Source organism: Triturus cristatus, chromosome 2_2 (assembly GCF_964204655.1).
Source record: "Triturus cristatus chromosome 2_2, aTriCri1.1, whole genome shotgun sequence".
NCBI lineage: Eukaryota > Metazoa > Chordata > Amphibia > Caudata > Salamandridae > Triturus > Triturus cristatus.
Window position 1 is genome coordinate 1234741263 of NC_140582.1, and position 25628 is coordinate 1234766890.

The 25628-nt window shown below is 45.6% G+C and overlaps 1 protein-coding gene across 3 annotated transcripts in view; it reads left to right on the forward strand.

Moving 5' to 3' along the window:
- The window catches only part of LOC146863473 (uncharacterized), a 336901-nt gene extending 313090 nt beyond the window's left edge, over nt 1-23811 (forward strand). For all 3 annotated transcript variants that reach the window (XM_085642897.1, XM_085642899.1, XM_085642898.1), the window contains exons 12-13: nt 10437-10511; nt 21580-23811. In XM_085642897.1, coding sequence (XP_085499023.1) covers nt 10437-10511; nt 21580-21633 — 129 coding nt within the window. In that variant the 3' untranslated portion in view covers nt 21634-23811. The remainder of the gene's footprint in view (nt 1-10436; nt 10512-21579) is intronic.
- Nucleotides 23812-25628: the final 1817 nt, after the last annotated feature.

A 25628-nucleotide genomic window follows, 5' to 3' on the forward strand; every position in this document is an offset into this window, starting at 1 on the left:
TTGGACAACTGGCTATATAATACACCGTATAATTTGGTCTAAAAATACGTTTGAGCTTATTGTAAAAATTAGGGCTGACTGTCAACATGCAGAAGTCCTAATAGATTCTTGTACCAAAGTTAATTTCTGAGTTTTGAATGTAAGAAAAGGTAAATAATTCCCCTCAAAGGAAAGGTTACACAAATTACAAAACCTAGGGACAGAAGGCCGTTTTGTAGTGTAGTTCCTATATCCTTGATAGGCTCTGCGCATTGGAATAATATACACTATAGTTTTGACATAGGACTGAGGTCAGTATGTCTCGATCGAGTACATTAAACTTAATTACTTGTGTGTGCCAGCTAACTCAGAGGTCACTAGAAACTTCTTGAATAAACAAGAAGGGATTAGTTTCTGACAACCGCATAAACATGACAACTTTGTTTCCCTTAGAATCGGAACAATCTTAGAACCATGGAAACAATAGATAACTTTCACTCAGTCAATCGTGCATGCTTCGTTTCTACAGAGTTGCACAGAAATGGAGAGACTGGCGTTGCAATAAAAAGGGTTTATTGCGCAGTCTTATTTCTGGTGCAAGAGATATGAACTGCTACAATCGTAAGACAGGCTGCGAAGTACAATATGTACAGAGTTAGCAGTAAGATAAAATAACACTGCAATAGCATGGTTTGTAGCTATGGCATATATTAATTAAAATACATACATAAATAACACAGGCTAAAATGTGAATACTCATCTGATGCTTCTAAATAGTTCTACTCCAGTGTACCTAACCTAAGTGTAGTACGAGGTAAGAAGTAGGTGCTGTTTTCTAAAGTATAGCTAGCTATAGTTTAGTTTTGCCAAGAGTTGCCAAAAGTTTCTCTAAGTTCTAGACTGCTCCATACCTTAGAATGTGCGAGGTTGGAATCTCTTTCTGGGACTCGATATCTAAGGGGGTCAGAAACACTGGAGCTGGATTCTTTGTGAGGAGGATGACCGCATCTGGTCAGTGCATCAGGCTGGAACTGGATCTCCTTCTGAACTTGCCGTGGCGAACCGCAAGTAGGCGGTCGAGCTGGATCATACCGGAACCGTGGTTTGCCAGGGCAAGTGCAGGTATATTTATACCTTGAAGGTGTTTAGGAATGCCTGTATTGAGTTGGGCATCGGAACGTCATGAATGAACCCCTAAGGAATAGATGTTCATGCATAATAATGAGTTCTTGGAGAAATCAATATCCAAGCAAGGTAAATTCCTGAAGGCTTAAGAGTCTGGTTTTCCAAGAACTCGTTGTGACTTTTTAATTATCGCCTCTTGAGTACCGGATCTTTTCCTAGGACAAGGAGAGTACCGGTACTCATGGGGGCGCCTTACCTTGACACAGGTGGTGCGCTTCATGGTCTCGTGCCTCGGCAGTACTTTAAACACTCAGCTCTGATTTTGAAATCCTGAGCTGAGTTCGCACAGCAGCGCCAGAACAGCAGCTCTTCTCACCTTGACACTCTGCAATCTTGTCATGCGTCTCTGCAATTCCTCCAGCAGGGGTGAGGCGGCTGGGTGTTTTGTTTACCCTTTGATCCTGCACAGTAGGAGTTGGGTCGACCATAATTCTAGTGGAGATGGTGTGGGGCGTATTCTTCAGGGCAGTACAGCGTTTCAGCATGCCATTGTTTTAAATGACTTTAAATGTTAGTTCATAAGCAATTTAAATTATGCATTTTCACTTGAATGCACATCCCTGCCCTTGCCGCCAATTTTCTGATTACTCTCAAACAAAAAACACTTTAAAGGCAACATAATTTTTTTTTGGGTTTGGTGCATTTAAACTGCTTGTCTTGTATGGGAAACCACGTTTAACCCAAATGCGAGAGACAGCTCCATGGAATGCTTTAGACTTTCAGACAGTTATGGATTTTAGCTCGCAATGCTTTTGCATGCTGGGACTTGTAGTTCTCCTTTCTCATTATAAGTAAGGGTTTCTAAAAATTCCAGCATGCAAAGCTTTGATGGCAAAATTCAGAGACCGTTTTGAACCTACCCTTATTATTAGGGCCATAACCATAGGACAGATACTTCAGATTTTTTTTACTTTGCACTTGGATTTCTTGCATATAAAGTTTGGCAAGGTTGAAAACCTAGTCCTGCCCCTGGCTCCGCCCCTAGTCCCGCCCCATACTCCTCCCCCCAGTCCACCGCACCTTTTGGTGAGTACCTGCACTTTTTTTTTTCCATTTAAAGCACTGGTTGGCATGGACAATGCCTAAATAAGGACTGGATTTTTTCTATGCCTAAATAAGGGAAATATGAATTGTACCTATATATGGGCATAAATCGGGAAACCTATATACGGAATCTGAATCTACACACAACAGTTTGTAGAGGTGTAGCTTCAGGTGGAGTTTTGGGGCGTTACACCCCCTGAAACATGTATTCTGTAGTAAATAGTTGGGTACAACTACTTTCTGTTGCACAATGTGCAGTCTGTTGAATTTCACCTGGGATTTTTACATGCCCATACCGACAAAAAAAGCACACACTCTCTTTTGTCTATGTTTTGAAGGCCTTAAACATTTTGATGTGTTTGGAAAATATTGCATTTTATGTACCCCTAACAATCCTCACTCCTCTTTCTTTCCACTGCCCCTTAAGTCCCCTTCATTTCCTACTTCTCATACAATGTGTTTTTATCAAGAAATACCCCTGTGATTGTTGGGAAATCTAAACCTCACCCCCACTCTGTCACCCCCAATCAAATTAACCGAGCTACAACCCTGGCCGTTTGCGACTATGTTCAAATTGAGATTCGATAAATTGTTACCAAATCACAATTTCTATTTGGGATTCGCTATTTGGAAAGGGTGTGTTTTGGGCATCTCTTCCAAAACGGTATGGTATGTATTACTGTTTTGCGACAGAATCCTGGACGCAAAACAGTACTACTTTACCACCAGTTTAAAACTGGTAGTAGCTAAACTGGTAGTAGCCCGTTTGCAAAGGGAAAGGGCTCCCAGTGGGGTCCTCTTCCCCTTTGAGAATGTTAAAAAATGAAACTTCAAATTTGAATATTTTCTTTTTTTTTTTTTTTTAAACCTATGACGTTCTCCTTTAAGGAAACTGGCCTGCATTTATAATTTATTGAACGAAAGAAGACAGTTTTCTTTATTAAAAGCAATCGCATACATGATGGTCTGCTAACCTCAGCAGGCCACCATCCCTGTAAAGCTGCGATTCCTATTAGGTTGCAGATTGTGATCTACCTCATTAATATTCATGAGTTAGGTTGATTTGTGACCTACTGTGAAGCGATATTTAGAAATAAAATATTTTATACATTAGGAATACTGATTTCCTAATTGTAATTCAGATATAATCGCAATTAGGTTATGGGTATTCCTAATGTTAGTACATTGGCCCTTAGTGACTCAAATACAATCCAAGAGACAGATTATGGTTTGACATGTCAATTGTATTTTGGGCATGGTCTCCTCCTGGGTACCATTCCATTCTGTTAGCATATGAGACCGCTCCAGGAAAAATTGAGCCATCAATGAAATCAGAGAGATGGGCACTTCAAGGACAAGATCGAAATAACAGCAAAGATTAAAGATGGATTGACGAGGTGGAAGAAAAGGTCCAACAAATGGAAGAGCCTCAGTTTCCAGATAGAGCCAGCAAATCTTGTTATGATGGCGGACATGTCCATCGAAGGATGGAGACCATGAAAGGATTGGAACCTCTTCTCTAGGAGTTAGCTAATAATGGCAAGTGGATCCAGGAAGAAAGTCGCCTGCGTATAAACTTGCTAGAGTTTCGACCAGTGCGATTAGATCTTCAGCCCTTCCACATGATGTTGTATATAGTGAAGCCAGGAAGAACCAGATTACAGGTGTTTCCGAAGGAAACACAGGCCCCGTGGAACTGGGCAATATGCAGAACACGTACAGGTGTAGGAGAAGGAGTTTGCTGATTCCCTCAGTTGCTGTGCACATCATTGTCACAAATGAGGATTAAATCATTCCCAGATTGACAAGGTGTTTGGAATGTCGGGCGAACCTAAGATTGATCTTTTTGCAAAAGATGCAATTTGAAAATGCCAATTCAACCTAGGCTGGTGTAGGTTACTAGGGTCAAGGGTCCCTTAATTCTGCAGGTGCTAAGGAAAATGAGAATGGACCCTTGTCGGCTAAGTCTAATTGCACCAGCATGGCCAAGACCATTTTGGTTCGCGTATCTTTTTCTGCTCTCCGATGTCCTGAAAATTCAGTTGATGCTGCTGCACGACCTCCTAATCAGAGCCCGTGCTCCGACGCATCATTCAGACTCGCATCCCTGAAGCTTTATGCTTGGCTCCTGAACACATTGAATTTTCAGACATCCCAAAAGAATGCATAGAACTTCTGGTGCAGGCAACTGCATCAACTAATAAGACTTTGCCAAATGGCAGAGGTTTTGTAACTGGTATCCACAACAAAGTTTGCCATGTCAGATCTTTCCTCGCTTTTAACTCTTGCTCACTCTGGGTTAGCCAATGCCTTGATTAAAGTTCATATGGCTATAATCTCCTGTTCCAGAAAGAACTCCACATTTTCCTTTTGTAGTAGAGGGATAATAAAAGAATTCATAAAAGTCCTGCTCAGGTCTTTTTCCTCGGTAGGAAAGACCCCAAGTGGTTTGGCAGATCAATGTAGTTCTGTCACAGCTTATGCAAGCATCATTTGAGCTATTTCATGGGCCTGCGATAAGGTTAGTCTTCTGGAAGGTAACCAATTTCTCTAGTTTGACAGCGACAGAGTAATATTGAGAACTAAACTGAAATGTATACCTTAAGTATCTTCACACCTCCACCTGAATGAGGCAATTATAAAGACATATCTTTTTCTAAATCAAACAACTGCTCCAGAGCGATCCTTGCATGTTTCTGATAGAAGATGTTTGATAATCTGCCTGGGCAGAACAGAGTTTTAGGAAGTTGGATCAGCTTTTGGTCACCATTGGCAACCTACATATCGAAGCTATTTCTGAGCAGGGCACAGCCCGATCGTTTGCCGCTGTAATTTCATTTTGCCACATAATCTTGGTCAAGCCACGACAAAGCAAAGTGACTTCTCATTCTGCCGTAATGGAGTGGAGGTGTGTCCAGTTGAACTGCTGTACTATCTTGAGTGTTATTGCCGAACATATAGAAAGAGGCAACGTGGAGGAATGCACACATCTTTACATCACATTACTGACTAGCATAGACAGTACAAAAGGTTGTGTCAGTGAACCAGGCACTGTTACATCAGATTTAATAAGGTGAGCCACTCTGAGGTTTTTTTCTCTCCTCCGTCTGCCGTGTTCTTTCAGTGGTGCATGATGGATACTGCAGTTTTTCTGGTTTAAGCATGTGAATCTATAAAAGATCCCATACTAGAGAAGAATAAAGTGGCTTGTCTATAATTGTGGTTCTTTACTATTGGTGTCTTGCGTAGATTCTCTTCTGACCCACTGTCGTCCCTGCGAGAAGCCCGTCTACTTGTATTATTGCTTCAACATGTGTGGTAAACCAAATGGGAAGGATGGTGGCCTCTCAGGCTGCGGTCTTCAGGCTGATTGCCTCCGGTTGCTTGAAGTTTGTTCATTTTAAATGATTTAACTAGGCTACTAAAGACCCAATGTTCTAGCTTTAATGCTGTGTTTAAAATGGAACTGCTCTTGTAATGTTTTTGTGGAACTCACAGCTCGAAGACAGGAAAGGAAAAATGTAAGCATGGGATTATATGAAAGATAGCAATACTGGAGAACAACTTTTACAGGCAGGTAACTTTTTCCTTCTGCAGAGTGAACGTAACAAAAAGGCAGTGCAGCCTGTAAAGAAACAAAGCATAAACACTGCCATGTTAGAGACCATATTGGTGCGCTGCAAGGTAGTCGCGTACGTGTCCTGCACAGTAACATAGGCGTATACATGCTGTTGGGTAACAGACAATGCATTCTGTGAGGTAACTGTAGTGTAACAAGAGCATATGCACTGTAGGGTAACAGAGTATATGCGCTGTAAGATATAAGGTGGTTTGTGTTGTGACGTAGCAGTATGTTTGCAGCATGTGCTTCTGTAGTGTCATGCCATCTAGAGTTGGGTTCGGATAAGGACTGCTTGTTTTTCTTCGATTTGCTTAGTGGGGAGTCGTGATACATTTTCTAAACCAGGGACCTCTAACCTTTTCTTTAATAAGCGTTACATGTATTAAATGAGCTACTTTTGTCATTAGCGATGTAGTAGTTACCATATCAGACTGGATCACATTAGTGGCCGCTATGTGTAGATTATTAGCAGTGATCACCTTCATGCATCGGGCTCGGTTGCCAGCAGTAATGTGAAGAGGTTTTATTGAGTTGGAATGCTTGCACGTGGGTAATCTATAACCGCCATAGCTGCAGTGCCCTTGGCACCAAGTTAATAATATTAGTAACAGTCTCCCCAACAGCATTACATTTGCTCTTTCGTGGAGGAACTTAACTTTCCTGACCCCAACCACGTGGACTTTCAGCCGACCCATTCCACTGAGACAGTTCTTTTCACTGTGTTGGACAATTTACGTGAGGCAGTCGACAGGGACACGAACCGGGCACTGGTGCTTCTTGACCTGTCGGCGGCGTTTGCCTTGGTCGACCACGACATCCTGGTGGACTGAGCCAAGGCTTCGGGCCTTCAGGGCTCTGCACAGGACTTAATCATTTCTTTTTTGAAAGATCGGTCCCAGGCAGTTAGGCTCTCCGCCTTCTGCTCCCCTAAGGTTAGGTTGTCCTGTGGTGTCCCTCAGGGATCTTCTCTGTCCCCATACCTTTTTCACCTATAAATTCGTCCAGTGGTGCATTCCCTGAACCAAATGAAAGTCAAAGTTTTTAATTATGCAGATGATTTGCAATTGATCTTCACTATATACAACTTCCGCGAATGCAAACTCTCTTTTCAAAACACAATGTTATTGATCCGCGCCTGGATGAATGACAACCAACTTAAATTGAATTCTGACAAGACGGAGATTGTCATCACCAGAGATAAACATGGCCTGTGGAGGTCTACACTCTCACCATGGGTTCTCCCCCATGCCCAAGAACTCAGTTAAGAAAACTTGGAGAACTGATCGATGCCAAATTATCTATGAAACCTTAATTAGAAACTGTAATCTCCTTGTGCTATCTACAGTTCTGAAAAAAATAAAAAAAGATCTGTAAATTCCTTTCCTTTGAGGCTATTATTGCTTTGGTCACCTCGAGGTTAGACTGTGTAATCCCTCTATTTGGGCCTTCCTAAATGTCTGCCCTGAAGACTCCAAGTGGTTCAAAATCAAACCGTCAGATTACTGTACCAACAACCTCGAAGCTGTCACACCACTCTCCTGCTGAAGAGATTACACTGGCTGCCCAGAGAACAGCGCTCTATTTTTAAGGCTGTCTCCCTCATTTCTAAATCTCTGCAGACTGGTAATCCTGGTTTTATCTCTGCTTGAATAAAAAAAATACATCCTCTCGCAATCTGGGGTCTGTGTACTTGAATTTACTCATCATTCCTACTTTTAAAAATACGACTCTTTGCAGTTCCAGATTCTCGATACTTGCCCCCTGCATCTACGCCCCGTCACTCTTGTGTTCAGAAAACCTTTACAGGCTTTTCTGGCAAGCATATGTGTAATGATCAGTTGCGAACTATGTTTCTGCTATTTTAGCGCCATGAAACCGCTTTGGGAATGTGCGCTGTAGAAATGCACGTAACATAACATCACTCCAATATCCGCTTTAAATGTATTTTGGGAATCCTACCGTTTTTCTCCACACGTCAGCTTATGAATTCTGAAAATACACACCTTTTCATTTCAAATATACATGTTTGAAATTAGGTATTCGTATATTAATTCAAACAAGTGGGTCTTCTAATCTGGTAGCCTGGGCTGCACAGAGAAGAGCTCATTACAAGTAGCTGGGGGGGTACCAGTAGCTCACGCACTACTTATTGGGGAATACTGCCGTGAATCCATAACGCACCGAGGCACAGACTCCCCATCAGCCCACCAACCCCCAGCCCACCCATCTACACAGCCACATCCCGGGTGAATGTATGTGCAGAGATGCTAAGCATAAGGAAGTCTGGGCCTTATTTATATCAGGCAGATTGCATACTCCGTCATGAGTATGGGCCCTACACCATGAGTGCGGGCCTCTCCAATGAGTGCGGGGCTACGCCACGAGTGCGGACCTCCCCAACGAGTGCCAGGCCTATGCAACGAGTGCGTGGCCTCCCCAACGAGTGCAGGCCCTATGCCATGAGCTCGGGCCTCCCCAACAAGTGCGGGGCGTAAGCCACAAGCGTGAGGCCTTCCCAATGAGTGCAGGCCCTACGCCATGAGTGTGGGGCCTCCCCAATGAGCGTGGGGCCTACGCCACGAGTGTGGTGGCCCTTTGTGAATCAGGCCCTTGGTGTGTAACTTGTCACTCATGAGATCAGACGAACGGTGTGTGAGACTATAGATGTTTTATTCCAGGACTTCACGGCAGGCTCTGGTGATGCTCAGGTCCACACACCGGAATGCCCTTCATGTGCACCCATCAGTCACCCTCCTGCACTGGTTGGCCACGTTGCAGTAAAAATGTGTGATTTCTGTTAAACTGTTGTCTTGTGTCTGCGGAACGTGTTGGGCGGCTTTGCCCCAGTGGTTCTGCAGTCTAGACGCAGGTGCTGCCTCTTTTTGTTGTTCATTCTTAGCTGAGACATGTGAGCTGCTTTCTAGGTGTTGGATTTTCAGTGCTCTCTGCAGTGTTGTCTTCTGCGGCTGATATTAGTAGTTACTTTACAAGTCCTACTCTCCTGCTTACTGTTTCTCTTATACATGAGGTGCCCCTACAGTGGCAGCTTTACCGACTCCGTGCATCCCACCCTAGGGGACGGATCCTTTCCCATCGCATTCATTGTAAGCATGACCTTGGCTTGTACAACAAACAGCCTGAAGACAGTCATTGGCTTTATTCTCCTTGTTTCACCAAGCTCCTCGTCTTTTAATTTTGCCTGTTTGGCATTCGTTTCCGCCTTTGTATTCTTATTACTAGATAGATTGTGCCATTTAAAACGCACAAATGTATAATATTCTCAGCATTGTTCAAGAGAAGCAGTTGAATAAAACACATACTCCTAACACTTTTATGAAAGGTAAGTAACAAACACGCGGTGCCAAGAAGGGGAGTATGGTCAGTCTTCATTGCTGTCTGGTGAAGTGATAGCCGCACTTCATAAACTCTGAGAGGATTAGAAGCCGGCCTCGGTTGCACAACCACAGTGTGCAGTAACACCCACCCGCTGAGAAAGCCACGCCAGGGTGCTCAGTGGACCGATTTGAAAGCCTCATCTATGTCTGTCGGCTGCACCCTCTTCCCATAAAGCTCCTAGCAGCACCACCCTGTGTCATGTGTGGGTCTGTCCACTGTGTTGCAGTCTCCGTTTCGCAGAGCCTGGAGCACAAGCAGGTTCCTTGATCTCCAGCGTTTGCAGCTCCTCTGCTCGGCACTTCACAACTTGTCTGAGAAGAACAGGATCCTGTTATTGTCTTGCGGTAACTCTTTAACAAATGGCGTTTTCAAGAGTTCATTCCTCTTTCATTCTTCTTGTAGAGGACTCAACATTCTTCCTAGCTTACCTGTCCTATTTCCTCTCTTATGACTAAAATATTCATAAATTATTTTTGTGGTTTTCACAGTTTATTGAAATGGAACTTTGCCAGTCTAGTTTATTTGTCTGACTTTCTCAAACTTTTTTGTCACAGACACCTAGTTGGGTTTTCTTTTTCCATTGAGTTGAATATTGTCATGTGCCTTATCTGCAGTTCAGGCTATACCCATTTCTTCTCTGTTCCTATACCCTGATGTATAGTACCAGAGTATCAAATATATATGCACAGATACATGGATGAGGCGTTAAGATTGATAAAGTTATGCTTTCCTTTATATATTTAGCTTGGCACTATTTTTGTTGTCGAACTTTGTGTAGCACAGTTGTCTTATGAGTGATTTCTTGACATGCAATCTTCCCTGAAGCCCCAGGAAAATGTACCCCATTTGTTTGATACAAATTGAGAGCACATGGTGCCCGGCTTGTTATTTCAGATTCTGCAGGGAGGCACTTAGGTCACACCATCCTATTACATGTTTACAAGATAATATCTTCTCTACTCCCTCGTTAGGATTTGTAGGACCCAAAGATTACTGTAGCACAGAGAACAGAAAAGCTGCTTAGGTTTTTCTAAATCATACCTTCTGTCTAGCCCTCAGTGGTTTCATTCAGGGCGGACTCTCCCTGACTACTGGTGTTTACTGGTGCCTGGCTGCTAGCATGAGTGTATTTATGTTTGCTGCATCACAACTGAAAACCTGAAGGGACTGAACAGAGCAAAGCTTTTTACACTTTATTCCTTGTTTTCAGAGTGAACCAGTACCAGATACCTTTCCAGCATTCAGAATGTTCTTGTGGAATTCCTACAACTTGAAAGATAAAGCGGTAACTAACCTACATTTTTATTTTATTTCATCAAATGTACTTTTTGTTATTTAATATGCTGTCTAATTTGCCATGCTTATCCTACTGGCCATCATTTAAATTACCAAATGGACTAAGCAACATTGATACTGCCTCACCTCTCCTGCCTTCATTGCGGTGCCTAATTTGTGAAAACGTTAGTGCAAGGGCCCATAATTCTTCTCGGGAGCTTGTCGGAGCTACAGCCAAATGCTATGGTGTGAATTACTAGGCTTTCTAGTTTTTATTCAACTTTGTACTTTTTTCTTGCACTACCCTACTTATCCTGTCTCTTGGTCTCACTCTTGCAGATGCTGTCATACCTATTAAATATAGTTGCCACAATTCTCCTGTCTTTCGCTGCCTCTTCCTTTCTCCTTTTTCTGCCTTTCTTACTTGCTCTAAGTCTCTTGAGGAATAAAAAGGAATGGCCTTACCCACCATGTGCAACCACTATCATAAATCGGGCAGCCACTGCTACTGATCAGTCAATTAACCTCTCTCATTGCGCGATTGCTCGTGTTACGAATACCATTATTTGTCACTCATTCTGCCTTCGTTAAAACAACCAACTACACGGTCTCCTTCACTGCTAACCAATGACACTGCCTCAGCCAGGCTCTCACTGCTGCGGTCAGTCCTGCTCCCTCTAATACTGCCTCTGAATAGCACTCCTTGCGGATAACGTTACTTCTATTTATAGTCTTGAATCATAGGGCCTGATTACAATCTCTCTCTGTTACAAACCTGACGACTGTCCCATCCACCAAATTACCATTCCATTATATTCTGTGGAACTTGTAATTTTGCGGACGGTTAATTCTTCACGTTTGTGACAGAGTATCCCATCCACCAAGATCTTAATTGTGCTCTTAGTCTAATTCCCCTCTGAATGTTGGGCTCTTGAAGCACTAAAGCCGTATAACTTAATTGCAAATTAGGTGCAGTTTTCCGTGAGAGTGGGGACATCATAACACCTTAAAGGCACAGGCTGCCTATTCATTCTCCCTGAGCTCTGATAATGTTTGGCCTACCAGGCCTCCTTTTCCCTTTAATTGTTCATACTTAAGCAGCTATTTCTGGCCAGCTGCAGTGCTACAGTTTGCAAAAGGGTTAACATTGGATTTTTTTTCATTAAAGGAATAAATCTGGCCTGTGATGCACTAAGGAAGGTGCTTTATATCATTAATGATGCTGATTCTTTGCAATGAAGTGATGCGGCTTTAGTGCTTCAAGAGCCCAACATGATGTTCAGCAGGAGCACTAAGTGTAGTGTGGTTTTCAGACCATTTTGGGGTTTTGTGCAGTTCATCCTTGTTTATCTTCATCCAATGTCTCCTGTGACAGTGTAACAAAATCGGGCGTCTCTTCATTTGTCTTCTCTAGCCAGATTTGTACAGTCAGGATGACGGCCTCATTTGTAATGTGCCCTTCTTATCATAGGAAGGAAGCAGCATCCGGCTCTCATCCGGTGGTGTGCCGTCCCGACTCTCATTCCATGAAGGAAAGGTGGATTCTGCTCCAAAATATCCAACCCCCCCACTTCAATGATCAAGAGGGCATCAGGTTAAGAGAAATTATGTCTCTAGAGAAGCATCTGTCTCCACTAGGATGTCTCCATGACTCCAAAGGACTCTCACAGAAAGAGCAAGAGATCAAAGCAGAGAAGGTTGAGGAAAGGAATAGGCACCACCATTCGAGCCATGCCACACCTGCCTAACATCGAAAGTGTCAGTGTTGGCAAAGGGGAATGCACTTATCTTCTAGAAGCACGAAGAGTCAGTGGTGAAATAATCCAGCTATTCAGGGAAGTTATAGATATTGAAGCATTCCCACTAGTGTCACTCAACGTCAAAACATAATTTTGCTTAGAAGCATTCAGTGTCACGTCACTCGACGTTAAACTAGTTCGATCATCGCTCGATGTTGTAGAGATCAATGTGATGGAGACTAATGCAGGGATGCTGTTCAGTGAATGAATTCTCTGCTAAAAAGGGATTACATCACTTTCTTCACCGGTAGGCTCTGCTGTGTAGGAGATCCTGCCATTCGAATTCTCACCCGCTCGAGTCAGCACCCTGACGCCCAAGGGTCTGGGTGTGGGGGGTGACAGTCAGTAGCCAGGGCAGAGCGGCTGCAGAGCAGGGAGGACTACCTAGCTCCCACTGTCTCTGGGGCTAGGAGTGGCAGGAGGTCAGCCCTGCGTGAAAGGGGGGCCAAGATGGAGCTGGAGCTCCTGGAGAGCTTGTAGAAGCCCTGAGCAAGGGACGCTTGGGCCCGGTCTGAGATGGTGCGACTTGCAGATGTCCCACGCCGCCCAGGGGGGTCCACCGGGGCCCGGGGAGGCTCTCCCCAGCCTGGCTAGGGTTCAGAAGCTGGGACGGGGCCCGGGGCTTGAGTTCCATCCAGCGGGCCCCGGGGTGAGGGAGCCACCAGTCCTGCAAGCCAGCCGAGGGTCCGGGTGCTGTGGACTGTTCTCCATCTGGGCTCTCCCCAGCCTGGCTATGGTTCGGAAGCTGGGACCAGGCCCAGGGCTTGACATCCAGCTGGCCTGGCCCCGGGGTGTAGGAGCCCCCCGTCCTGCAAGCCAGCCAAGGGTCCAGATGCTGGGGACAGGGGGTCCATCGGGGCCCGGGGAGGCTGTCCCTGGCCTGGCTAGGGTTTGGAAGCTGGGACCGATCCCGGGGCTTGAGCACTGTCCCGCGGGCCCCGGGGTGCGGGAGCTCCCTGTCCTACAAGCCAGCCGAGGGTCCGAGCGCTGAGGACAGGGGTCCATCAGGGCCCGGGGAGGCTCTCCCCGCCCTGGCTAGGGTTCGGAAGCTGGGACCGGGCCCGGGGCTTGAGTCCTGTCTGGCGGGCCCTGGGGTACGGGAGCCCCCCGGTCCTGCAAGCCATCTGGGGGCCGGGCGCTGTGGACGCGGGTCCATAGGGGCCAGGGCAGACTCACCCGACCTGGCTGGGTTCAGAAGCAGGGACCGGGCCAGGGGGTGGGGGTGGATGGCTAACTCCGCTCCGCTGGTGGAGCAGAGTTCTCTGCCCACCCCTATTTTAGATGTTTGGCTTACCCATTCTGGGTTGCACCATAAGAGCGTCTCCTTTTACCTAGGACAATTGTCTCTCCTACTTCAGTGGATCCAACTATTTGGTCCTGCAGTGACCAAAGAAGTTACCTCTGATGCCCTGGTGTTCAAGGTCAAGTGACTGTTGGATACCGAGCATATTTATAATTTAATCAGAGTTGTCACAGAGGTGCCTTCAAAGGTCCAGTTTTCGACTGGAAACGCATGTCTTATTTGATGCTGATCCTCTGTTAACATCACAAATAGAAGTCTCTTACACCTCCTGGACTCGGATCTTTGTGCCGCGAACTCTGCCAACGTCCATAAGTTCTTTTTGGCTCATATGAGGTCCTTTGTAGAGGCCTCAACCAATAGCAGCAGCAAGCATTTGTCTTCTACATCAAACACTTCTTTCTGCCTTTAGCCCATGTTGGTCCATCTAGAAGAGAAAGAAGATGGGTATATCCATACTAGTGTTGGTCTATGCTCTCATTTTGTGCTACAGAATTGTACAGCCGTTGCGCCTAATCCTTGATGAAATGTCAGACTGTTGCTAGACATGTGAATGACATGCTATCCTCGTCAAATCAATAGGCAAAAGTTTCAGACTCCATTGAATGACTGAGCTGTATGTGGGATCACCGATCTTGTAAAGATGCAACTGGGGAAGCCGACTGATGTGATAGGTAAGACATTTTACTGGAACTCAGCATCTGCCTCGTGCCAACTCAACACTTGAGCTATTTAGCAAGCTGCTTTTTCCCAGGTATTTTTAACTTGCACATCCTCAAAGATTGCATCTCCCAAGCACAGCAGATTGTTTGTTAACTGGTTGTTAGATGTAATGTGCCATATTTTCAGCAAGGTAGCAATAACCGATGTTGTATTACTTTAAGTCTCAATACCTAACGCCAGACATACTTCAGGTGTGTCCGTGCATTAGGGTTGTGGGCTTACCGTTTGATGGCTAGTTCCTCATCCGTCCGACCATGAAACAAGTTCTTGTTCAATGTAGCATGAATGGGAGAAAGTCAGTGTCTGAGTGAATCATCACTGTTAAAATGCCCAGGAAGCCCCTACTTGTTTACCTTGTTTCTTTTTTCCAGAATGGGGGCAACCATGTTATAGTTGTTCAGACCTTTTCAGAAGGGATTTGAAGCATAAATGTTTCTCCGGTGGACCCTCAGTTTACTAAGGGGGACTTTTTTCTATTCATATTTTCGTATATCCCAAAAAAGCAAAACTGAATACATAATCAGTCGGAGATTTATATATTCCTGTCTGGAAGTACTGGACACAGGGATTGCAATTTGAGTAGACCTATCAATTCTGTCTGTGATGAAACATGGATTCACATCTCCGTATTTCCTTTTCCCAGTTTTTATTTGTATTACTATCTGCACAAGATGAACATATTAAGCACATGTGTTAAGTAACTCTGCATTCTTTCATGGGAAGTATGTATTCATACAAGGTCATCGGCACATTAGCCACCCTGTGTAAGGTCATCACTCCAACGAGTTCCGAATCCCTTCACAGCAAATGTTAGCCTTCCTCATAAGGTGTATCATGCATACTCCTAGACTGCGATTGGCAGTCTTCTCAGTCCATTTTGATTTCATGCATACTCCTAGACTGCGATTGGCAGTCTTCTCAGTCCATTTTGATTTCATGCATACTCCTAGACTGCGATTGGCAGACTTCTCAGTCCTTTTTGATTTCATGCATACTCCTAGACCCGATTGGGAGTCTTCTCAGTCCTTTTTGATTTCATGCATACTCCTAGACTGCGATTGGCATGCTTCTCAGTCCATTTTGATTTCATGCATACTCCTAGACTGCGATTGGCATGCTTCTCAGTCCATTTTGATTTCATGCATACTCCTAGACTGCGATTGGCAGTCTTCTTAGTCCTTTTTGATTTCATGCATACTCCTAGACTGCGATTGGCAGTCTTCTCAGTCCTTTTTGATTTCATGCATACTCCTAGACTGCGATTGGCAGTCTTCTCAGTCCTTTTTGATTTCATGCATACTCCTAGACTGCGATTGGCAGTCTTCTCAGTCCATTTTGATTTCATGCATACTCCTAGACTGCGATTGGCAGTCTTCTCAGTCCTTTTTGATTTCATGCATACTCCTAGACTGCGATTGGCAGTCTTCTCAGTCCTTTTTGATTTCATGCATACTCCTAGACTGCGATTGGCAGTCTTCTCAGTCCTTTTTGATTTCATGCATACTCCTAGACTGTGAGTGGCAGTTTTCTTAGTCCTTTTTCTCCCAGGTTCTCTTGGTCAGGCCTCATGTGGGGAATATTTCAGTATAATGTTCATGAAAGTAAGCGATCTACTTCATTGTGCCAACATGTTCTTTGCAGAAATGGATTTGTCTATGGTTATCCATTGGAGACATCTGTTCAGTGACTTCCTTTCGGTGATTTGGAAACCAAAGTGGAAAGACTCACAGATTTTTCAAACTGCAGTAGAGCACATTTTGCCTCTATGAAGTATCCCGGCCAGCCATCATCAAAGGGAGCTTCTCTGTGCCAGTGCTCTGGCACTCAGGGCAGTATGTTTGACAAGGCCTTTATGTGCCCTTCAGGGAAGAGGACGTTTTGATGTACAGGAACTTTACAGTGATGTTTGGGGGCGCACAAGAGCCCAGCAGCAAGAGGGGCCACCACATAGTGAGACTCTGCCAGCCGAAGGTGGTTATCTGGCACTTGTCCACTTAATTTGGGGCATCGTATCGGGGTGCATCTACGGGGGTTTGAGCTGCCCTTTTTTAGGGCTGTTGGCAGCAACTTTTATTTTTGACATTGCAGCACTGCACATTTTAACCCCCATACGTGCTTCTTTAAGGCTAGCGGCGTGATTCAGCCTGCCTCGTGGACGCGGCCTGCCTGGTGCGGGGTGGTGTCTTGCTGGCGAGCTGGAATCCTGCTACCCTACATGGGAGACGTGAACGCCCAGACCTGGCTGTGATGTGATGTGGTGGGTGGGGGTGCCCATCCCCCACATCCCCCGGTGACCTCTGTGATCAGTGGATGGGCCCGCGCGGGATACGAGAAGGGAGGCCTGCTACAAAGAGGTGGTCCTCGAGCATACACTGGGCTCATGCCATGTTTTTACGGTGGCATGATTGGTTGGCCTGATTTGAGTTGTGGGAGGAGGGGTCAGCGTGGGTGGAGGGAGGTGTATTGGGAGGTTGCTAATTTACAGTTCTGCGCGTTACATTTTTCATCCCCCCCTTAATCTCCCTGTTCTCTGCACTCAGACTAACTTAGACTGTTGCATCTATTCATGAAGGCAATTAGGTGTTTCACGTGGAATGTTTGGGGCTCAACCATGCGCCCAAAGCGAGGCACGTTTTTGTTCATCTGCAGCACCACAGTGTAGCCATATGTTTGCTCCAAGAGATTTACCTTACCAAGGGTGATTCAGCTGCACGTGTGGTCGTTGGGGAATAGTTACGCAGCTTGTTACTCTAATTATGCTTGCGGAATGGCTATTATTGTGCTGAAAGGGCTACCCTGGTTTACTCGTCGGGTATTGTGCGACAATCGGGGCCCCTATGTGTTGCTGGCTGGTACCCTATGCGGACATCCTCTCCGGATATGGCCCGAACCAGATAGTCCTGACTTTTTCTCCATTCTCTAGTGGCTGGTTGGTAAACTTGGACCTCGTGCTATTTTATGGACTGGGAGATTTCAATGTGTTCTTGGACGCTAGGTTGGATCAGTGCAGCAATGCTAGGCAACCTAATCCTGGTGCGGCTGAGCAGCTATGTGTTATCATGATACATACCCAGCTGACAGACTTGTGGTGTACCCGCCATGGGGCAGGCACATAGGGCACCTTTATAACACCTATGACCAATACTCGGTCTTGCAGAGATGATTGATTTGCTACGCAGGACGTTGACTCATGGATCCTTAGCAATGACCACCTGCCTTTCAGATCACTCCCCAGTTCTTTTGGTACTGCGCCCTCCGGAGGCAGTCCTGTGTGCCTTCACTTGATGTTTCCCTGCTGGAGCTCTAAGGAATCAGGTATTCCAGAAAGAGATTAGGGAAGCCATAGTTGCCTACTCTGAGCACAGCATGTCATCTTCACAGGCCCCCTCCACACTCTTGGAAGCTTTTAAGGCTGTTATCAGAAATGTTTGCATGGTGAAACAGGCCAGGATTTTGGCTTGTGCTGCTTGTGCTGTGAAAGGACCTTGCTGATCTGCAATCTGAGATGCGTGAGCTGGAACAGCAGCACTATGCAAATGGTGATCTCTCCACTCTTATAGATATTTGAATTAAACTCTGTGAATATGACGAGGCAGCGCAAAGGGAAGTACATTTTCTAGGAAATGAAGTCTAGAAGATGTGGGGAGGGCGTAATAGCTTGGAAAATCCTTGGACATCTCTGGCTCAAACCATGGGCTGGCGATTACATTGTTGAATTAGAGGATGATGAGGCACAAGTCCGTACTGGGATGGAGGCTGTGCAGCTCGATGACTAGTTTCTTCTCACTCTACACCTTGGCATATTCTAGGCTCCCCGAAGCCTACACGGTCCATTTCAACACAATTCAATTAGTTTGGCTAGAAGATGGCCATTGGTGATTCTTGGATGAGCGCTTTACTCTTGAGGAAATAGTGCAGGTGATTCATGCTCTGCCCTGCGATATGGCACCAGGACTAGATTGCTTTAGAGCGGCCTTTTCCAAGGAATATGCACCCTGGCTAGCCCCCATCTGCTTAAAATGTTTGCTGAGTCCCTGGAGCTGGGACTCCTTCCAACGTGCATTCGCGAGGCTTTGCTTGTTACCTTCCTGAAACCAGGTAAAGATCCTTGCAAATGTGAATCGTATCAGCCCCTATCAATGATTACTATTGACAATAAACTTTGAGCAAAATGTATTTCTTCTCGGTTGCTGCCTCTCTTGCCAGCCATCGTGCGGCCCAACCAGTCCGGTTTCATCCCTGGTAGGTCGACCGCACATAACCTGTGTATTTTTTTTGATGTGATGCAGGAGATAGACCCGACCCTGCCTGCCGTGGTGGTGTTTCTTGACGCCACCAAGGCGTTCGATTCGCTTGAATGCCCTTACCTTTTTGCTTTGCTGACGTGCCTCGGTCTGAGTCCTGGGTTCCTTCGTCTCGTTGGTTTATTGTATGCGGAACCTGTTGCTCACCTGCGCTTGAATGGCACGATCTCCGCTCCAGTCTCAGTGACGAGGTGCAACTGCCGGGTGTGTCCTCTCACCTATAGTGTTTGCTATTGCGATGAAACTCTTAGCGGGAAGGTTACAACAACACCATTCTCATAGGTGGCTGGGGTTTTTGCCGTGGACAATGTTGGTCCCCATGTATGCAGACAATGTCACACTATATGTAAAGCACCCCCAGGAGAACTCAGGCTTTCTGATACAGGAATTTATTTGATTTGGGGCCTGTCTGGGATTACAATAAATTGGGCCAAATTTGTACACAGCAACTTCCGCAGTTACGTTGGTATACATTCTATCCCAGGTGGACACCCTGAAGATCTGCATTGCACACAGCAGTTTCAGCAGTTACGTGGATATACATTCTATCCCAGGTGGACATCCTGAAGATCTGCATTGCACACAGCACCTTCAGCAGCTGCGTGGGTATACATTCTATCCCAGGTGGACATCCTGAAGATCTGCATTCAACACAGCACCTTCAGCAGTTGCGTGGGTATACATTCTATCCCAGGTGGACATCCTGAAGATCTGCATTGCACACAGCACCTTCAGCAGTTGCGTGGGTATACATTCTATCCCAGGTGGACATCCTGAAGATCTGCATTGCACACAGCACCTTCAGCAGTTGCGTGGGTATACATTTTATCCCAGGTGGACATCCTGAAGATCTGCATTCAACACAGCACCTTCAGCAGTTACGTGGGTATACATTCTATCCCAGGTGGACATCCTGAAGATCTGCATTGCACACAGCAGTTTCAGCAGTTACGTGGTATACATTCTATCCCAGTTACACATCCTGAAGATCTGCATTGCACACAGCACCTTCAGCAGTTACGTGGGTATACATTCTATCCCAGGTAGACATCCTGAAGATCTGCATTGCACACAGCACCTTCAGCAGTTACGTGGGTATACATTCTATCCCAGGTGGACATCCTGAAGATCTGCATTGCACACAGCACCTTCAGCAGTTACGTGGGTATACATTCTATCCCAGGTGGACATCCTGAAGATCTGCATTGCACACAGCACCTTCAGCAGTTGCGTGGGTATACATTTTATCCCAGGTGGATATCCTGAAGATCTGCATTGCACACAGCACCTTCAGCAGTTGCGTGGGTATACATTTTATCCCAGGTGGACATCCTGAAGATCTGCATTCAACACAGCACCTTCAGCAGTTACGTGGGTATACATTCTATCCCAGGTGGACATCCTGAAGATCTGCATTGCACACAGCAGTTTCAGCAGTTACGTGGTATACATTCTATCCCAGTTACACATCCTGAAGATCTGCATTGCACACAGCACCTTCAGCAGTTACGTGGGTATACATTCTATCCCAGGTAGACATCCTGAAGATCTGCATTGCACACAGCACCTTCAGCAGTTACGTGGGTATACATTCTATCCCAGGTGGACATCCTGAAGATCTGCATTGCACACAGCACCTTCAGCAGTTACGTGGGTATACATTCTATCCCAGGTGGACATCCTGAAGATCTGCATTGCACACAGCACCTTCAGCAGTTGCGTGGGTATACATTCTATCCCAGGTGGACATCCTGAAGATCTGCATTGCACACAGCACCTTCAGCAGTTACGTGGGTATACATTCTTTCCCAGGTGGACATCCTGAAGATCTGCATTGCACACAGCACCTTCAGCAGTTATGTGGGTATACATTCTATGGTAGGTGGACATCCTGCTTGGGTGAAAGCCTGTGGTAAACCAGTACTTCTTTGCATTTTAAGTCCGAGCTGCCATGGCTGACCCCGCTCACTCATCGATCATACAGCGTGGGGCTGCAGTCTCTTTTTTTTTGCCTCGAGAAAGCGCAGCCTCACACAAAGTCAACCGTTTTTGGTTACCACAATACTTTTGAGGGGGAAAAACTGGCCACTTTTTAAATCTCCCGTTTTTGGGTGTGAGCGAGAACCGCCACAAGAAATGTATCCGCATGGTCTAGCCCGCCATGTGACTTTTCTTGAATAAGTCTGTCGTTATGTTTTTTAGTGACCAAAAAGAAAATGAATTCAAATAATCGGGTGTCTTGGTTACCTTCTTTGAATTGTGCTTCTGTTCCCGAGCAGTGTTACAGGGATGTTGACACCTCATGGATGTGCAGTGGGCAGCTCTATGTTTTTGTACCTGGACCGAATGTGGCCAGTTTGTTGAACAGGCACAGAGTGAGCTCATGCCTTGCATACCTTCTAATGTGTGTGGTTGTGCTCAATCTTTTCCAACTTTTTGTGACAAAAGCTCTCCAAGTGGGTCTCTTGGAAATTGTACTCTTGGGTCCGCCCTCCCAACCAATCTCCCAACACATGTGACAAAATGTAAGGGGGATACCGTAATATTTTACAACTGGTGTCTCTTTAATGTGATAGTACTTATGGTAACAATATTATTAAATTGTTTTATTGCTAACCATTGTATTTCTTATTAACAGTAAAAGAACTGATGACGCCTCTGTGCTATGTGTATAAAAGAAGTGCAACTGCCACATCTGCAGTACATACACACACATACACACACCACATATTCTCTCACACACACACCACTCACACTCACCACACACACATCTTAACACGCCACACACACACCACACAGATCTGCGCACACACACTCGCTCACACACACACACCAGACACACACACACACCGTTCCCCCAGCTTTTACAAATATCTGACATTGATCTATGCTGCACCTGTAGTTGTTTTGAATGTGAGCACTTACTATCACCATCTTTTGCTTCTATTTCAGACTGTGACTCAGCTGTGGCACTACAAAGAACATTTAAGTAAACTGGTTCGGTAAATTGATTTTCCTCGAGGACTGAGACTTCCTTGCGAAGTATCCTACGCCCTGGAAGAAGCGTTGTTCAATACCATGTACTCTACGTATGCCCAGAATCTGTCATCTGATGACTGGATCTGTCCTCTGGTCCATGATCTTGGATCGGTCGCTTACACAGCTCTTCATCTGTGTCTTGTCCTCTCTCAGGCATACTCCTAACCATAGCCTCCATCGCAGGATTCATTCTTTGACCTTCAGGGTTGGGTGATTGTCCCACTACCCACAGATGCTCGAGTGGCCCACTCACTTTGGAAACCGCCTACAGACTTGTAGAACTTAGAATTGATTATTAAATAGTAACATAAGGGTTTGTCCCCTCTGAACAACCCTTTAGAGCTTCTCAGTTTGGCAAGACTTTTTCTCCTCTTTCTTTTTCTTATACCTCTCTACTTACAGCAATCACTCGTTTTTCTTTGATTGTCATTTTTTTTAAACGTTTGCAGTTCACCTGAACTCTGCCCTCTTTGCTATTATCTTGATTTTTTAAATTGTTTAACAGTAGTAGTAGTCTGTACTGTAATAATAAATACAGGCTACAGTTCCCATGTCACAAGACCGACGGCTTTCCCTCAACGGTAACTCTAGGCAACGTCTCGGTCAGCGACATGTCCTCGGAATTGTAGCTAGTTATATTGCTCACCATAGGCATGATTACGATGTGGTGGATGGGATGCTCCTCACAAACGTGACGGGTATACCCTCTGCTGTATCACATGTTCCATAGGATATAATGGAATTGTAATTGAGCAGATGAGAGATGTCACGTTTGTGATGGAGTAACCCTGTCTCCAAACTCGTAATCAGACCCTATATCCCCACATATGTAACATGAGACGGAGGTGAATGTTGAGCGTTCCTCCTGTTGTATATTCCCTCTTTTGCTAAGCTCCTATTACGGGATATCTTCTGTTGGGTGCTTGTGTTTTCTCACTGCCTCTTACGATGGTCCTTTTACAGCCAGGAAGCAGCTTCCCTTCCATCCTGGTGCGTCTCACTTGCATGTGGAAGGTGTCTGCAGCATTAAAAAGCTGCCCCCTTCATTGTGGTCTGCAGAACCATTCCGCTCCTGGTTGGTACTTCACCCTAGCTCCTCTGGCTTTCGTGCCATTCACATGTCAAAGGCTCTGAATATATGTTGTCTCTTTGAGAGTCTGGTGGGAGCCAATATAAGTCTTAAAGATTGCACTATTATTCGATCCAAGGTGCATTGTAAAAGTTGCAACGCACATCCTGCTTTACATCCTCACACAGGTCATTGCAAACCAGACGCATCGTGCCATATGTCCAAAACATCACAATGCACGGTTGCCTTCTCGTACACCATGGATAAACGTTGGACTCCTCCAGGACAGGCTCCGACTCTGCTCTACTCAGTGAACGTATAGGGAATATGTTTGAAAAGGTGCCACTCTACTGCTAGCAGCAAGATGTACTAGAAATTCAGTTTACATTACCACTGTGCAAAGACTTGCTTATCAAAAACTTAAATTCAAAGACTTCAAAGGGGCATTCCAGAAAAATAAGATGGCCGCTCCCAGAAACATAAGGATTCCTTGGTTTCATGTGACGCTCTTTAGATGCACAAAAGGTAGGGCACTTTGGCAGGAAAGGGACGTTTTTCTCCATACTGAACTGTGGTGAGGAGGCTGTGTGTGCCTTTGAAGGAACAGCACCAGCCATGTGGGAAGGAAGTACAAGTTATTATGTGCATAGAAGGTGAGAGGATGGGAAACCGCAGAAACAAAGTGTTAAAATGGAGCTTTCTAGGTGATGGTGGGAGGTGGTAGTTCCTCTGCAAAAGGTAAATACGTCAATAATAGGGTACACTATAACCCCCTCTCCCCCAACCCCCCATTTAAAAAAACAAAACATTCTGAGGTTTTGTAACTGAATGCCTTGCTGTTTTCTGGTTGCCCTAATTTTCATATGTAGGCTGTGCCAAATGCCACCATACCAGAAATGTGTCCAAGAGAGGGCTTCCTGTAAACAGTCCCTTCGCGGCAAGCATTTCATGCAGGCAGTTCACAGGGAGCCTCTGTCCTCTGACGACACTGAGAAAATGGAAGGAGTCCTTCTCACTGTTTCTTTAGATACTTTAATATGACATTTTAAATAAAATAGTGTTTTGGGTTGATGGTACTGGGCTCCTGTCTGCTGTGCTGGATGGTATGTGACAAGTGCTAGTTTTGTGCGTTTTCCATCAGTCGCGGAAGGCTCAGAATGGGACGAAGAGACCGGACACCACATCAGCGCATGCCCTCTTGCTGCACACGACACCGCTTACTCCCCACGCCTGCGAAGCGAGTCAACCCACACGTCTTGAAAAGATGGTAAATCACTGATAATGTTGCAATGATGAAAATGTACACCGCCGACCTCCTGCCGCCCAGCTCTTGGATTTGTAGGAGGCCAAGAGAAGGTGGCCACAGCTGTGGTTATTTGTGGCACTGAGCTCACCAGACCTCTTTCCCCATCGTTCATTGTTAGCCATCAGTGGCTCATACACTTAGGCCACGGTGGATCTGGTGTGCTGGAGGGCTTCGATTAGGATGTTGTGAGAAAGCACCACTTGCTTGGTGTTTAAACAGATTTATGGATTTAATGTTGTCATTTGCATTATTTCGTACACTCTTTTCAGTTTTCTTAATGTATGCCCGTTTTCTTGTTTTTAGTTTCTTTCTTTCATGGATTTCTGCTGTGCCTGGTTTTAGGTTTACCCTCAAAGTCATCTCCACTGGTTAGGAAGAAGGGGGCGCTGTGCCTCAAGTGTGGAGTGCCCAGAGCCTGGATAGAAATGGTCATTGACATTGCACTAGTAGAGACAGTTTGTAACTGACGCACCCTGCCCTGGTGGAGTCAGCAGCAGCACCCCTCTACAATGTACGGAATTTACCATTGATGCAACCTTACTCTTCATACTGGTAGCGTAGAGCCACTGAATGAAGCGGTGTTGTTAAGTACAGCTTCGAAATCTACATTCTGGTCGTGCTGCTGCTGGCTTCTATCTGCTATCTTGTGGGGTGGGTCTGTCGGGCACCCCTAGTCTGTCCTTTGATCGCTGGAAGCATTCAGGGCTCTCTCCATGTTTTATGTAGGTTAGATTAGTTTGGTCCACCTCTTACTGTCCTCTGACACCCGACAAGGGTCTGAACTGGTTGCTACAGGTACCATTCCAAGATACACCGGTGACCATTACTGGAACGGCTGTGGCATCTCGGAGGCGGCCCTGCGGGCTTGGCTCACTCCTGAGAGCGAGTGTTTCTTGGAAAGTGGCACCGATGAATCATTAGGGGAGCAGAGCTCGCACCCCCGGGTTTCACTGCCTGACTTTACTTCTTCATGCTGGGCCTGGTGTTTTCTGGGTCATGACTGACCCTAAGGAAGCCTAGTGTCAAGGTGGCCAAGAAATCTACCTAGCTTACATGTCACCAAAGTACACCCCAGCATCTGGAGCCATCTATCAGCACCAACCCACTGGCTGCCATTTTCTTGCCTTACTTGCATGTTTGCCAGTTTGCCTTTTTCCGTTACTTGCAGGTGCGCTCCAGTTACTGTATGCTACTCTAGCTGTTTTTTCCACATCCAGTATTAACAGTTCCTCATTAGTAATTAAATCTTAATTTATTTTTCACTAATCGTGTTAGCTTCTTGCTGGATGGAGCCTGGTGAGACGCTGCTGGTATTTTCCGTGTGCTTCCAACTCCTCCAGTGCACGGAGAACACAGATTATTTGTGTGTGGCATGATGTGGACCAGTCTTGTTGGACCAGGAGGGACACCCAAAGCTCATAGTGGTGAAAGGCCGCTGCCTTTGCCAAGTAACAGGAGCGAGGTGGTGGCAGCATACTGTGTACAGAGCAGTAGAAGTGAACAGGCGTTTTTACCTGTGCTGCTAGAGTCAGACCTACAGGCTCAGTCATGTAAAGTTCCGTTGCTGTGTGCTCAACACACCCTGCG